The sequence below is a fragment of the Sinocyclocheilus anshuiensis genome, unplaced genomic scaffold, assembly GCF_001515605.1.
Source record: "Sinocyclocheilus anshuiensis isolate Anshui unplaced genomic scaffold, SAMN03320099.WGS_v1.1 scaffold407, whole genome shotgun sequence".
Classification (NCBI taxonomy): domain Eukaryota; kingdom Metazoa; phylum Chordata; class Actinopteri; order Cypriniformes; family Cyprinidae; genus Sinocyclocheilus; species Sinocyclocheilus anshuiensis.
In genome coordinates, this window is record NW_015552593.1 from 182,327 (window position 1) to 198,407 (window position 16,081).

Consider the following 16,081-nt stretch of genomic DNA (forward strand, 5'->3'; position numbering starts at 1 on the left):
AATGGATCCTCTGCAGTGAATGGATGCCGTCAGAATGAGAGTCAAAACAGCTGATAAAAACATCCCAATAATCCACAAGTAATCCACACGTTTCCGGTCCATCAGTTAACATCTTGTGATGTAATGCTAAATTAATGTAAAGCTGTGATGTAATGCTAAATTTCTCCAAATCTGTTGCAATGAAGAAACAAACACATCTACATCTTGGATGACCCGAGAGTGAGTACATTTTCAGCAAATTTTCATTTTTGGGAGAACTATTCCTTTACTCTCATTAATTAAAATGAGTTAACAGTGTGGCAACTCAATGCATAAAAGCATGCAAACATGATCAAGATGTTCAGGTGTTGCTCAAATCAGACAGCAGAATGTGGAAGGAATGGTCTTAAACTATGGAATGTTTGTCATGCCAGATGGCTTCTGGGATTTTTATGCATCACAGTGTCTAGAGTTAACAGAGAAAAAAAAAGTTGGCAGCAGTTTTGTGGGCATTAAGATCAGTGGAGAATGACCAGAATCTCACAGCAACTGAAACGGCACAACATTACAACAAAGCTTAGATTAATGTGGATGGGCTACAGCAGCGAAGAACTGAGAGGCTAGTGGGCATATGCATAACAAAACTGGAAAGTTAAAAAGCGTGAATTTTTTAATTTGGCATGGTCTGACCAAGGGGTCAAAGTTTCAACAGTTAGCATGACCCATGAGACACCTGCTGGTAGATGTTGTAACTACACCATCTGGACCAAAAGCATCTTTCTTCATTTATAGTATATCAGTAAGTTGTATTTTGATAGCACTTTTCTCCAAAATTCAAGTTCGCTTTACTACAAGCATTTAAATGGATAGTCCACCCCAAAAATAAAAATTCTGTCATCATTTACTCACACTCACATTGTTCCAAACCTGTATGACTTTCTTTCTTTGGTGGAACAGAAAAGAAAATATTTTGAAGAATTTTGAATGAGAACCGAAACTTGGTTACCGACATTCTTCAAAATCTTCTTTGGTGTTCTGCAGAAAAAAAGAAAGCCATACAGGTTTAAAACAACTTAAGGGTGAGTAAATGATGACACAATTTCCATTTTTGGGGTGGACTATCCCTTTAACATTAAAGGGGTCATATGATGCTGCTAAAAAAAACATTATTTGGTGTATTTGGTGTAATGAAATGTGTTTATGCGGTTTAAAGTTTAAAAAACACATTATTTTCCACATACTGTACATTATTGTTTCTCCGCTATGCCCCACCTTTCTGAAACGCGTCGATTTTTACAAAGCTCATCGGTCTGAAAAGCGAGGTGTGCTGTGATTGGCCAGCTATCCAGTGCGTTGTGATTGGCCGAATACCTCAAGCGTGTGATGGAAATGTTACTCCCCTCACCATACTGTTGATGCCGTGTCCCGGCCGGAGCGACGAGACAAAAACATGAAAACCCATTATAAACGAGGCATTTGTTGCATCCAGTGGGGACATAATTACTGATTATAATGACTTATACTGTCTTTTTACGCGTTGCGTTGCATCGCGCCGCGTAAACATAAAACCCTGTCTGCATTTGTGATCGGTGAAATGACAAACAACAAATGCTACTCTTCTGCCCAAAACTCGCGTTTGAATCATCAGTGTCAAATCCTTTAAATGAAAACGTACTTACAGACTGTGAGTCAGAACTGCCGGCATTGTAGTCAACTCTCCCAGGATCAGTAAACAGTCCTCCATAAAATGTGCTGCACACATCTGGATTTGGGTTAAACTGTTCTGGAACAGTGTTTTAGCGTGAGCTGAGGCCGGGATAGAGTGAGCAAAGGCGGCGGGATCAAGAACGGCGCGCCCGGCGAATTCCACGAAGGAGCGGCAACCACATGTGACGACCCCGGGCTTCGTCCACGGTGAAAGCCGATCCGGCGATCCACAGCACTAAGTTGATGTATTCCCTCAGCGACCAGCACAGATCAGCTCTAGGCATGACGAAGCGGATATCGTCCTCTTTTGGAAGACCAAACAAAGTAGTTTCGCTTTCACAACGAAGCACACAGTGTCTCCACGGCATGGCGGCAGCGGCAACAATACTACAGTGAGAATAAAAGTTACGCCTTCTTTCTTTGCGTGAACATTTGGGCGGCGTTATGCAAATCTTCCCACATCGTGACGTAGACATGTGGGGGCATGTTAGAACGAGCCGTTTTAGTTAGGCGTGGTTGACTCTTAACTTTTATAAAGAATATCTCTTTGGATTTGAGACTTTAGTCTTTGCAACTTTACAGATCTTCTTTATGCACCAAGAGCTTGTAACACTCCAAAGAGAAAGGAAAAATTGAAATCGCATCATATGACCCCTTTAATTAAAACATAACCAAGAACATAAATACGTGGACAAATTCTATTCAAAATGATTAATCATCTCAGGAATGTTACTACAATAACAAATCTAATAGATATACAGCGAATTGTATACTTTATTTGAGTGCAGTAGTGTCATTAAGTGAATGTTTATGCAAAGATGCTCAAAGCCAATCAGAGCAGCTGAAACAGAAATCATAGTTCAAGGTTGATCAGATATTTGTGTTTATATAGACTAGAGAGAAACTCACCAAAGCACCGAGCTCCACAGCAGTGAAGGCCACAGATCTGCTCCATTACAGTAAGCTTTCCAGACTTGAACCAACCACTAACATTTCTTTGATGGTTAGACGGGGTTTTGGTCTTATTTATTTTTTTTGGTACATGCATGCATAATTGTTTTCAAGACATTATTTATGCAACTGTACAGTAAATGACATATATTTTAAATGCATGACAAGTAGAGCTAGTTTTTGAGCTTAACCTAGTTGTACATTTTTTGCAAGTCTGTTCTGGAGTAGGCTAGGTTCTTGTCATTGTAAAGTGGTGTATATTAACAGTAAACATGCAGATCACAAGTGCAACTCTGTTAATGAGTGATTTCAATGAACTTTGATTCTTTGCCTCATCAGTTTTTGGCAGGTCATTAACATTGTCTAGCTGTGATCTGCAGTTTTACATATGCACCATGATAAAGTGTGTTTCTTAATGATGGTGCCTCTTTATAGAGACAATATTCAAGGTACAATGTATACAGTAGCTGCTCTCTAAAGAAAAAAAAACTGTGAGAACAAAAACAACCATGGTATTCCCAGTATTTCCATGTAAAAGCTGAATATTGCATCGAAAATTTATTTTTGAGAGTAATTATATTATATTATATTATAAATACCATCTGTTACCATGGTACCATCACAATACTTTTTCTAATAGGAACAGATGTAGGTAAGTAGTCTTTTTTCCTGCATTCTTCCACTCCTTTTGTTAGATAATCATTAAATATTAATCTCTTAACTTCTTCTCAGTATTAAACATTTTTCGTTGTTTTTGCAAAGGGTTTTTTTAACGTAAGTTTTAACTGAAGCTGTACTGTATGGTTGCATTATCAGGGCGGAACCTTTAGTATCAAGCACCGGAGCGATACGGACTGTTTTTGCAGACGCACCGCTGCGCTCAGGAGAGTTCGAACAGGTAAAAGCTGCTCTTTTATAAGAATGTCGCTGTTTTATGCGTATGTTTTATGTTTTTGCTGATGGGGCCTGCTCTGATGCTGTTATAATGTTATTTTTTAGTCTCCGCTACATGCACGTATATAGGCAGATCGCATAGTCCTGTAAAGACCTTGACAGCTGTGTAATATCTAATACCATTGCTCCGGTTTAAAATGTTTACTGCACTTTGAAACGTATCTTTAAGGTGAATTGAGAGCCTGTACCAGAATATTTATGTACTTTCATTATTAGTGCTTTGAATTTGAATCATGCGTTTCCAATTAAAATTCATATTAATTTATATTCCAAAAAAAGGGCAACTCTTATGGCTGTGTTGTAATCTACGGAAGTATTTCTGTGAAAGGGTTCACTAGATGCTCTGGTCAAGCTCAGACACCTAAACGTTGTTCAGTGTAACTTGATAAAAAGGATCGACATGAAATTAAACACTCCTCAGCGTCAGACTGAAAGGGTGCAAACTTGACATTTGTAGCAATCCATTTTTTTTTTTTTTTTGCAGTTGTATCAAACAGGATGGGATGTTTTAGAGTAAAATAAACCAGCTAATACCATAAAACATCACAGAATGCATCCATTGCTACTCACTGATGTTTTCTGCTGTTGTTTTGCTTCCAAAATTATGACTTCCTGTAGGATGATTTCATTAGGACACTTATTTTTATTAGTTTAAAAAGTCTACCTAACAGGATGGAAAGTTAATTTGAGGCCACAGGAAAAACCGATAAAATGATCATGAGTTTAAACTGAAAAATATTTACAAGAAAGCACGCTTTGCTAAAAATATATTGAATTGAGATACAAAAAAATGCAAGTATTTCAGATGACCAAATTGACTTTTTTTCTAGCAGTTTTTCATGTTGGGGCTCCATAATCTACTTAAACCAATGTATGTTTATAATAAATCATATATGTTTTTATAATATAAATGTTTTTAATGTTATTGTTTTAGATTTAAAATAATATTTATAATGTATCAATTCAGAAAAAAGCCTATATAAAAATATACTTTTTCTTTTGTCTTTGTAGTTTAGGATGGCTCAAGCGGACAGCAGGGCTCTGGCTTTGGGAGTTCTGGCAGGGGCTGCTGGGATCAGCTTGGCGATTGTCTGCTTCCGCAAAATAGGAGCAGGCGGTGGCAGAGTCCTACACCTGAGCAGCAACACAGATCACACGGCAGGCAGCCTGGGTCTGCAGACGGGCCAGGCGGAGGTGCTGGATCGTCTGGGAGCTCTGATCCATTGTGTGTCTGAGCTCAAAGAGGAGGTAAAAGCCTTGAAGGATGCACTTCCACACCTGCAGGACAACGTCAGAGATCAGCTGAGGGGCCGGAGCGGGGACGATATCGCCGCTCGTAAAGCAAGTCCCCTTCATCGAACTCCCACCAGGAGAAAAAGAGCAGGTGTCTCAGCTAGAAGTGAAGGACAAAGCTCAGAAGAGGCAGAGAGTGAAGGAGGGTGAGTTTACCGAGATGCCAACCTGGCAGGTCATTAATTTTTTTTTATTCATATAAAGGCAAAAAATGCTTCCAGACAGATATTACTTAATTATATGTTTGTTTAGCTAATACACCTTCTGTCTGTCAATCATTTTGCACATTCATTATGTGGAATAACAGAAAGCATAGAAAGTAGATTTAAAAGTTTCTAAGGCTGTGTTTACTTGATCAAAAATACAGTAAAAACAGTAATACTGTGAAATATTATTACAGTTTAAAATAACTGTTCTATTTGAATATATTTTAAAATGTTATATGTAATAGGGCTGTGCAATTAATGGCATGCGATTGTCAAGCGCATCTCGTCAGTAAAGCCGGTTCCGTGATTAGTAGTAAATCGCCATCACCTGGTTTCAGATGGAGTGGCATTTACTACACAGAACCATAGTTCACTGACAAGCTACGCAATATCGCATTCATAATCGAATGCGATTCATCTGCGATTATGAACGTGATATTGTGTAGCTTGTCAGTGAACTACGGCTCTGTGTAGTAAATGCCGCTCCATCTGAAAGCTGGTGATGGCGATTTACTACCAATAACGGAACCGGCTTTACTGATGAGATGCGCATGACAATCGCATGTGATTAATTGCACAGCCCTAATATGTAATATATTATACAAAGACGAATTTTCAGCCATTGCTGCAGTCTTCAGTGTCACACGATCCTTCAGAAATCACCAGTTAAATCAAGTTAAAGCATAAAGACGGTACAAATAATAAGATTGTGAATTAAATAATTAAGAAGGATCATAAAAATAACCAGAACTTTTAAATTCCTTACAATTCCTGTGCTTATAAGGCTTCACAGGGCTTATTGGTTTATTTGAGTTCTAATACTTACATATTGAAACTATAGTTTCAATATGTAGTTTACAGTGAATTTATAACAGCTTAGGGGCGTTGTTAGGGAGAATTGATTTCATATTCTGTTCCCCCTCAGCTGTTATAAAACAGATATTCCATATACGGAGCAAGGTTTCACAAAATAAAACAAAGCAAATAAAATGTAATAATATTAATAAAAATTAGTGCTGTCAAACGATTAATCGCGATTAATCACATCCAAAACAAAAGGTTTTGTTTACATAATATGTGTGTGTGTGTGTACTGCGTGTGTGTATATATATATATATATATACACACTCACAAACAGCATATATTTTGGAAATATTTACATGCATATACATTTATATGTTTGTATTCTTATATTTTATATTATATATAAATATATTTAATATATAAACATCACATATTTTTCTTAAATATATACATTCATGTGTTTGTATTTATTTATACATAATAAATATACACAGCACACACATTTTATGTAAACAAAAACTTTTATTTTGGATGCGATTAATCGCGATTAATCATTTGACAGCACAAATAAAAACATTCTTCCGCCAAATAGTGTAGTTCCTCAGAAACGGTTGTAGTTGCAACAAAGTTGTTGCCGAGCAACACACAGATGCAGACACAAAAAGGTGTATGTTTGTAGAGTAATTTACAACAGCTTCGAACGCGGCTCAACCAATCAGAATCAAGGACCAGAACTATCCGTTTTATAATAATTTTCATTTTGATGCTTTATTTATTTATTTGTTTGTTTATTACGAAAAGCTAATCAGCATGTATTGAAAGCTAATAATAACTTATGGTTGTTGCTGGAAAATAATGAAATCAGGGTTTCAAACTGTATTTTTACATGTCCTTCGTTTTGACAAGTGCCCTCAACTAATTTTATAGAAGCTCAATTTATATGTATTTATTTTGGTATTTAGTTTTTTCACGTCCCTACTCTGGGCAAATGTAACAACTTAGAGTTGTAGAAGGATTAGAAGTGTGTGCATAGCTGAGGTGTGATTCAGTGAGAGAGCCGAGAGCGTTCCAAATCATGTGTTGTCTGTACAGACGAGGTGAACTCCACTGCCTCCAGTCATTAATTTGAACAACTGTTAACTAGATTCAGCACTAAGCACTTTACAAGTCCATTCCAGTCTCACTAAATTCTGCTCCCAAAGCCGTTCAAAAATAATCTGCTTTGTTTTCCATAGCATTAAACTTTAATTCTTGTTATTTTTGACTAGGGCTGGGTATCGATTCAGATGTTCCAATTCGATTCGATTTCGATTTTCAAGCTCTCAATTCGATTCGATTTTCGATTCGATATTAGATTTCGTTTCGATTTTTGATTTCAATTATCAATTTGATTTGGCTATATGAATGAATATAGATTTAATACAAATCCTATATTTATAAAAAATGAACAGTGAACATAAGAGCCACAAACCTGTATATTAAACACTTTTTATTTTAGGTACACTTGGGTACAATAAAACAAAACCCAACTCTATATTTCAAATGCATACAATGAATAGACAGAATTTTGATGCAAGATGAAAAACTGATGCTGAAAATTGGACAAGTCAGAACAGTCGCATGCCTTGATCAAACAGGATCAGGTTATTTTATGTTTAAGACAAAACAAACATAAAGTCTCACAGCATTAGCTGTAACATGGAGGCTGCAAGCCTATGAACGGTGTAGGAAAACTAATACTGGCTTTTGGGTGATAGTTCACCCAAAAATAAAAATTCTGTCATTTATGCATGTATGAATTTCTTTTCTTCTGTTGAACACAAAAGAAGATATTTTGAAGAATATGGATAACCAAACTGTTTTGGTCCCCATTGACTTCCATATATTTTTCTCCATACTATGGAAGTCAAGTCAATAGGGCCCATCAACTGTTTGGCATATAGCTTTGTTCTTGTCCACAGTATCTTTGTCATCGTGCTTGCGAAATCTAAAATGCTTCCATACCTCTGACTTTTTATGTGAAGTGTTGACGTCGGGAACGCACCTGAATCCGCCATTTTAAGCAATGAATGAATGAATGACGGACTCTCCGTTGTAACATCGCGCAAGGCAAATAAGGGGGTGACATCTAGTGGATTAGACTAGTAATAAGATTAACGTAAATCTTATGTTCAATGTTTGTGGAAATAAATATTGAAAAAAATTGATGCGTGGCCTTCGAGAATCGATATTGAATCGACCACATTTAAAAAAAAACGATATATCGAAAAATAAATTTTTTTGCCCAGCCCTATTTTTGACACATTATGTTCTTCAGCACCTTCAATGTCCAAAAATGATTTGTTATTTTAAGCCGCTTGGTTTGTGCATCTTTGCCTCCAAATACTCAGTCTAAAAATGAAGGAACCACTTGAGGCGTTCAGTTTTCATAAGTTGTTTTTGTATGTCTGTTTGGAGCGTTTCTAGACCATGACTGGCTTTTGTGTTGCACGGTTATCGTGGTTTTACTTTGAGCAGGCAGGATATGTTTTAACACTGAATCCGTAGATTCAAGAGCTTGTGTGTAGTTTGGTCCTGGAACTGCTTGAGTTTCAAAGGACTGTTCATCTGTCAAAACAGTTTCCTCCTTTCTGTCTCTCTTGAGCACCGGCTGATCAATCTCAAAGAGTGACTGCTGAGTTATCACAGTCTAATTTTGACTGTCTCGTGCAGGAGCTTGTAATTTCTGTCACCGTTCCTACATTGCTTGAGTACAGTCACGTCACAGCTTGCCTTAGTTGCTGAAGGATGTTAATACTTGAATGTTTTAAATGATACCGTTTTATTATTTTTGATTGTTGTAGATGTAGAGAAAAGTTATTGTTTACATAGAGGCAGACAGGTCAGATTATAGATGTGTAAGGATGGAAATGTGCGAGTGCTCTTCTAAATGGACTGTAACATTGTTTATCTGTGAGCCTGTCTGGTATTGCTGTATAATAAATGTTTTTAAAGATGCAGACAGTACATCATTGTGTTTGGAGGGTGATTAAATTGCGACGTATAGATGCTCAAGCAAAGAAACTTTGTTTGTGATTGAATGTGGTGTCTTTATCTGAATTTGATTGTGGTCACCTGCTGACTGTACGTGGGGGGAAATCATGCTTTTCCATAAATACACAATTCAGAATTTCAATATCTAGTTGACTTGATGCTGCGTACCTTAAACAAAACATGTTTTCAGCAACATTTAGTACCTGCTCTGTAAAAATCCAACTTTCGTTTTGTCATAAAATTCTATTCTAAAGATTGATTTAATTAGTTAAAGTTAACATTACATAGGATATTAATGCAAGTGAATTTTTGGCCATTTAGTTTGAGCAACTTGAAATATTCAGCAGCAAAAGTTTTTGAGTTTCTCAACTTGTGATTTTTATTTATTTATTTATTTTTTACAGTGTGTGACTTGCTGTTTATGAGAAGAAATGAGGCTATAATAATATATATTTGTTCTGTAAAAAGTATGGCACTGGTTGCACATTAACCTTGAGAAGGACATTACAATTAAGGTCTTGTAAACTATTGTTCAGAAGTTTGGGGTTGGTATGTTTTTTTTTTAAAGGGGTCATATGATGTTGCTAAAAAGAACATTATTTTGTGTATTTGGTGTAATGAAATGTGTTTATGCGGTTTCACACGGTGGGCTAGAGTGAGCGGCGGCGGGTGGGCTTGAGAACGGCATGGCCGGTGGATTCGATGAAGGAGTGTCCAGCGGGCTTGCAGCAACCACATGTGACGACCCCCGGCTGGACTCCGCTTCGTCCACTGTGAAAGCCGATCCAGCGATCCACAGCGCGAAGTTAATGTATTTCCTCAGCGACCAGCACGGATCAGCTCCAGGCATGACGAAGCAGATATCGTCCTCTTTTGGAAGGCCAAACAAAGTAGTTTCGCTTTCACAATGAAACACACAGCGCCTTCACGACATGGCGGCGGCAACAACAATACTACAGCGAGAATAAAAGTTACGCCTTCTTTCTTTGCGTGAACATTTGGGTGGCGTTATGCAAATCTTCCCACATCGTGACGTAGACATGTGGGGGCGTGTTAGAATGAGCCGTTTTAGGTAGGCGTGGCTGACTCTTAACTTTTATAAAGAATATCTCTTTGGATTTGAGACTTTAGTCTTTGCAACTTTACAGATCTTCTTTATGCACCAAGAGCTTGTAACACTCCAAAGAGAAAGGAACAATTTAAATCGTCACATATGACCCCTTTAAAAGAAGTCTCTTAAGGCTGTGTATATTTGATCAAAAATACAGTAAAAACAGCAATAATATGAAACATTTTTACAATGCAAAATAATTGTTTTCTATTTGAATGTATTTTAAAATATAATTTATTTCTGGGTTGGCAAGACTGGGTTTTTAGCATCATTACTCTAGTCTTCAGTGTCACATGATTCTTCAGAAATCATTCTAATTTGCTGATTTGATGCTTAAGAAACATATATTGTCAATGTTGAAAACAGTTGCATTGCTTAATATTTTTTTATGGAAACTTTTATACATCTTGTTCAGGATTCTTTGAATAGAAAGTTTAAAAAAACTTTTTTATTTGAAATATAAATCCATTGTAACATTAAAAATGTCTTTACTGTCACTCTTAATTTAATGTGTCCTTGCTGAACAAAAGTTATTAATTTCTTTAAAAAAAAAAAAAATCTTACTGACCCCTGATTTGTAGCTTTGGGGGTTAGTACTGTCCCAGAGGAACAAAGAATGGTCTGTGTGCCCAAACGCTAGGGGCAGCGTCTGATGAAGTAATCTGAATGTGTGCACAGCCGGTGACTGTTGGGATGGTAACCGTGTTCCCCCTGAACAGCTCTCCTTTTCAAAGCCTTTGCACTTTGTTATGCATATTAAAGACTTGAGAGTTTTATTCAGCTCTGTTAGGGCAGTGGAGGTGTTCACCATAACAAGAGCACAAACCTTCACTCTTTCTCTGTAGGGTCTGTCTAAACCATTTTAAAGCCCAAATGTAACTTTGTGCACACTGACACATACAGTGTCATTTTTTTTTAAATAATGGGGTAATATGTGCCCTCTTGAGAATTTAAGGAAAATTTGGCTTTTATAACTGTAAATATGGTGTGCATTTGTTGAAAATTTAAATTTTAGGCGCGAATCGTTCTGGAATGAGAATAGAGATGAGTTTCAGTTCTGGAATGTGCTGATTTACCTCATGATCAGCAACGTTCGTTAGCACCTCCACTGAGAGAACATGCTCAGCAGACAGAAAGAAAGACTTTAGCTGATGAATGAGAGGATCAATGAATGTATGAATGAAAACATACAGAAAGGAACCCCCCCCCCCCTCCATGTGGCATTTTCACAATTGCATTGAACTCTTTGACAAATGGAAATGTTGGTTCCACTTTAAGTTCAGTTTGGACAGTAGAAATTCATTCATATTTTTGTCATTCATCATTACAGAGGGTTATTTTGATTTCATATTCATCAGGGCTATGAGAATGAGCAGAGAGCTTTCGAACTGTATTACTTCTGTGTGCAAAATCAAAACTCTTTGCTCTGAACATAAATGAGTTGTTATTGCAAAATTGTAAAATGCAACAGCAAAGGCAAAAAAATTGTTTTAGTTTGCATTTTTGTGTTTGTACGTCAAATGAAGAGATGTGATGATTAGACTTGGTTTTCATTGCCCCGCAAAGATAAACAAAACAGAAGCAGAGAAGTAGGCTAATGCAAAGGCAAACCTTTGTGCTAATGATGTTGGTTAATATTCATCCAAATTATGCTTGAGATCTGAGTGTTAAGCCAGATCCTTGACAGTTGTTGATGTAAGGCATTTGCGAACATCACACAAATGAACGAGGGAATCTCCGCATTCCACCTGGAAACTAACATCTCTTCTCAACCATCTGAGAGCCGTAAAGCTGAATCACGGTCAGCCAGGCGCCAATTGTCTCAAATGAGTTCCTGTCCAGCTCTGCTTATCTGTACAAGAAACACCAGGAGAGAGTGATTTACCAAACCACCTCCAGGGTCGATAATAATAATTAATTCCCTTACAAATGAGTTAATTTCATTACATTGATCTTGAGAGGAAAGAGGAAAGACAACTTCATTCAGACTTTAATTAACATATTTTTTTATGTTTTTGAAAGAATCCTGTTGCGCTCAAGGCTGTATTTATTTGAAAAATACAGTAAAACAACTTCTGAAAGTAAATTAATGCTAAGTAAATTTTATTCAGTGAGGAAGTATTAATTTGATCAAATGTGACAATAAATACATTAATAATGTTACAAAAGATTTCTGTTTCATCAAAGGATCCTAAAAAAGTATCATGATTTCTAAATATTAAGCAGCAAAAACTTCAACACTGACAATACAAAGAAGCATTATTAGTAATTGAGCACCAATAATAATGAATAATTGCTTTTCTGTAAATGATTGATTGAATTTCACTGATCATGTGACACTGAGACCGAAGTAATTGCTGCTGAAAATTCAGCTTTGCATCACAGGAATAAATTACATTTTAAAATATAATAAAGCAAAAAAAAAAAACAGTTTCATAAATTCTAATAATATTTCACAATATTACTGTTTTTACTCTTTTTGGTCAAATAAATGCAGCTTTGTGAGCATAGGAGATTTCTATCAAAACTGATAGTTTTCCAAACTTGTAATATATGTATTTAGTTTTTTGTTGTTTATTGCTTGTGTTGCATTGAGGATATCCAAATAGAATTAGTTTTGGTATGTGACACATAATTATGTCTGGATGACACTGCAGAAAAAGAGTTGCCAGTATACTTTTAGCCATAATGAGGCTCTGAGAACAATATCATTTCAGACAGACTGATGAGATTGGCCAAAATGACTCAGATGTCTGGCAGTTAATGTGTAACTGTAGCCCCTTAAATCAAAAACACACCAGCTGTGGGTGATTTCCTTTGACTGTCATGAGCGACCGTCTTGTATGTAACATTGAAGTGCCCTCGGAGGTTCCAGCTCCAACACATCCCTGCAGAACTATCGCTCGAAGTCTCAAATGTTCTTACAAACCGCGAATGACGCAAATGCTTCAGGTGCCAGCTCTTAATGGAAGCCTTTTATGTTTTCACTTTTTCTCAAGTCTTTCATTTTGTACCTTAACCTGTAATTAATGTTTTTACACACTCATCTCGGCTGCTGAGAGTGCTAATGCACGCCTACAGTCATTGAAAAGGGACGCTTTTCGAAGGCTGTAAATGTTATGTAGGTATTGTGTGCCTTGTTGTAAGAAAAATAAACAACCCTCACAGTGTTTTTACATGAAAGCTTTCAGGTGTCAGTCTGAAACTGGCAATCCCAGTAAACCGTTAATTAGCCTTCGTCACATGTGCACAGATCCTGTGGATGTTTTGCATGTAAACACTTTATGAATGCATATCCATTACTGACTGCATCAGTGACCTATGTGAGAAGAACACCTATAAGTTTGTAAATTCATTACCAAATTTGTGCTTGGCCTCCAAATAAAATTCCTTTACCTTCTGTCTCTTGTGTAGGGAAAACACATTTTAAGCATGTTGTTTTGCCTGAGCTTCCTGAGAGGTAACTTTTATGTTGAAGATATTGTAAAGCATTTAAAAATCCACTTGGCCTCTGTAATGTGAATGTATTTGAGTTTGTCTTGAATTAAAGGAATAGTTCAGCCAAAAATGAAATTTGCTGAAAAGTTACTCACGCTCAGGCCATCCAAGATATAGATGAGTTTGTTTCTTCATCAGAACAGAGTTGGAGAAATTTAGCATTACATCACTTGCTCACCAATAGATCCTCTGCAGTGAATGGGTGCCGTCAAAATGAGAGTCCAAACAGTGGATAAAAACCTCACAATAATCCACAAGTAATACACACGACTCCAGTCCATCAATCAATGCCGTTTCTGGCCAAAATGTTGGATAGCCTTAGGGTGAATAATTTTTCAGCAAATTTTCGTTTTTGGGTGAATTGTTCCTTTAAAGAGTCACTTCAGCTTTCCAAAATACATTTAACCGAATTAACATGTAAATTACGTCCTTGTTGTCAAGCACTGACATTCCTGTATAACACATCAAAAGCTTTTCGGTCTGTCAAGTTTCAGTCTCATAAGAGGCCAATTTAATCATAGCAACAGATATAGGCTCACTGTCTTCTCTGCTGTGTGCTACAGGTATATAACGGCACTGGCAGATTCTGAGGACGAGGAAAGTGACGATGACCGAAAGCCACTGCAGGAACCAGTGGATGAGCTCACGGCCCTGCTGCGGAAAGCAGACCGACTGCACAGCTGTAACGGGGCAGAGAAAGCACAAGGCCTGAATGCTCTGCTGGAGAGGAAAGCAGAGGTATGCAAACTACAGCTCAAAATTGGGGTCAGTATAATTTCCTTTAATGTTTTTGAAAGAAATTAATACTTTAGTTCAACAAGGATCCATTAAATTGATTAAAAGTGACATTTATAATGTTACAAGTGATTGTAACTATTTCAAATAAATCCTGTTCTTTTTAACTTTCTATTCATCAAAGAATCCTGAAAAAAATGTTCACCGTTTCCACAAAAATATTAAGCAGAACAGCTGTTTTCAAGATTGATAATAATAAGAACGAGCACCAAATTAGGAATTTGAGTGAAAACTCAAATAAAACTGTTATTTTAAATCAAAATAATGCTTCACAATTTAACTTTCTTTTTTTACCAAGTTTTGGTGAGCATAAGAGACGACTTCAAAAACATTTTAAAATCTTACTTACCCCAAATTTTGGTGTACAGTGGCTTCTGGTTTATTAGTAGAATGTTTTATTAACACGCGTTATGTATGTGCTTACAGTTCGATCAGAAGTGCCAGTACCTTTGGCGGTTGTCCAGAGCCTATGCAGATGCACATGATTTTGCTGTAGACCTTGCAGAGAAGAAGAGCTGCGCTGAGAATGGTAATCACAGCTTTTATGATTACAGGTTGACATTTATTTATAAATTGCAGACATTTGTGCCAGAATTGAATAATTTGACATAGTGGTTCAAATTTAGTGCTTGCTTTCGACTACCATGAAGTAGCATTGAAAAATAAAATAATTAATTGCCATATAATTCAATTGATTTAAGATTTGTTTATAGCCTAATTATTTTAGAACCATCTTGACTTATTCATGAAAACACAACTACCACTAATTGTGAAGAAGACAAGTGTTGTCTGTCTTTAGGTTATGAATGCCCGTGTGCCCTGTGTTTTGCTCTTAATCCATCTGCACTCTCCATTGTCTTTCTGTTCCGTTTCTTCTTCTCTCACTGCCAATTAAATGTAACACAATAGCAGCTTGGTCCATGTGTGTATGGAGGGACAGGATCAACTAGTTCAGTTTCCGATCTTTTTTTTACTATAACGCCTTTATAATTGCTGTTCTTCAGTCACTTCTCTGTATGAAGGCTTTAGTGTCAAAGTTTGGAAGCAGGCCAATTATCACTTCTATTTAAATCTTTAGAGGAAGTCTCATTAGTCCAGCTGTGAACTGGTGTATGATCATCTTCTGCAAAATAAACCTTTCAATTTTTGTTTTATTTAGGACTGAAAACACATTGGATGCTGCTGGTCTGTCACGTCTTGTTTATTTTGTTTACATTTTTTTATTTTAGGAAAAAAAGTGGGTGAAGAGGCAATTTCCTTCAATCCACAGTGCGCTGAAGGTCATCAGTGGTAAGTTCATGTTAATATTAAATAAATTTGTTGTCCAGTTAACTAGTACTTTTGACTTAAGGTATAATTAACCTGTTGAAACTGACTATACAAGCTAATTTCCAGTCTTTCACAAACCTATTACTGACACCTTTTGGCATAGCTTAAACTTTACTGGAGTTTGTGTGGCTTCAATATCCTCAAGTTGGTTTCAAGAGGTTTTCCATTATTCGAGAGCTTTTTCAGAAATCTGGCCCTCATAAGTAGAGAAACACATTTGCATTCTTGTTTGTAGCACCTGGGGTCTGGTGTGTCTGTGGGTCTCTGAATGTATATGTGGGTGTGTGTGTGTGTGGGTGTCTTGCACCGGAGGTGTTTTTCAGGCTTGCCAGCTCCTCTGGATATGCTCACTCATCTTACAAAACCCTCTTGATAGCATCACCACACCCCAGGAATGTAAACACATGCAAAGACAGCCCCA

At 36.9% G+C, this 16,081-nt stretch overlaps 1 protein-coding gene across 1 annotated transcript; it reads left to right on the forward strand.

Moving 5' to 3' along the window:
• Window positions 1-3,349: 3,349 nt before the first annotated feature.
• Window positions 3,350-15,625, forward strand: rmdn2 (regulator of microtubule dynamics 2). Its single transcript, XM_016456476.1, has 5 exons — window positions 3,350-3,535; window positions 4,603-5,030; window positions 14,100-14,274; window positions 14,758-14,860; window positions 15,561-15,625. Exons 2-5 carry the CDS (start codon window positions 4,609-4,611, stop codon window positions 15,623-15,625), a joined length of 765 nt encoding a protein of 254 aa, XP_016311962.1. The 5' UTR covers window positions 3,350-3,535; window positions 4,603-4,608.
• The last annotated feature ends 456 nt before the right edge of the window (window positions 15,626-16,081 follow it).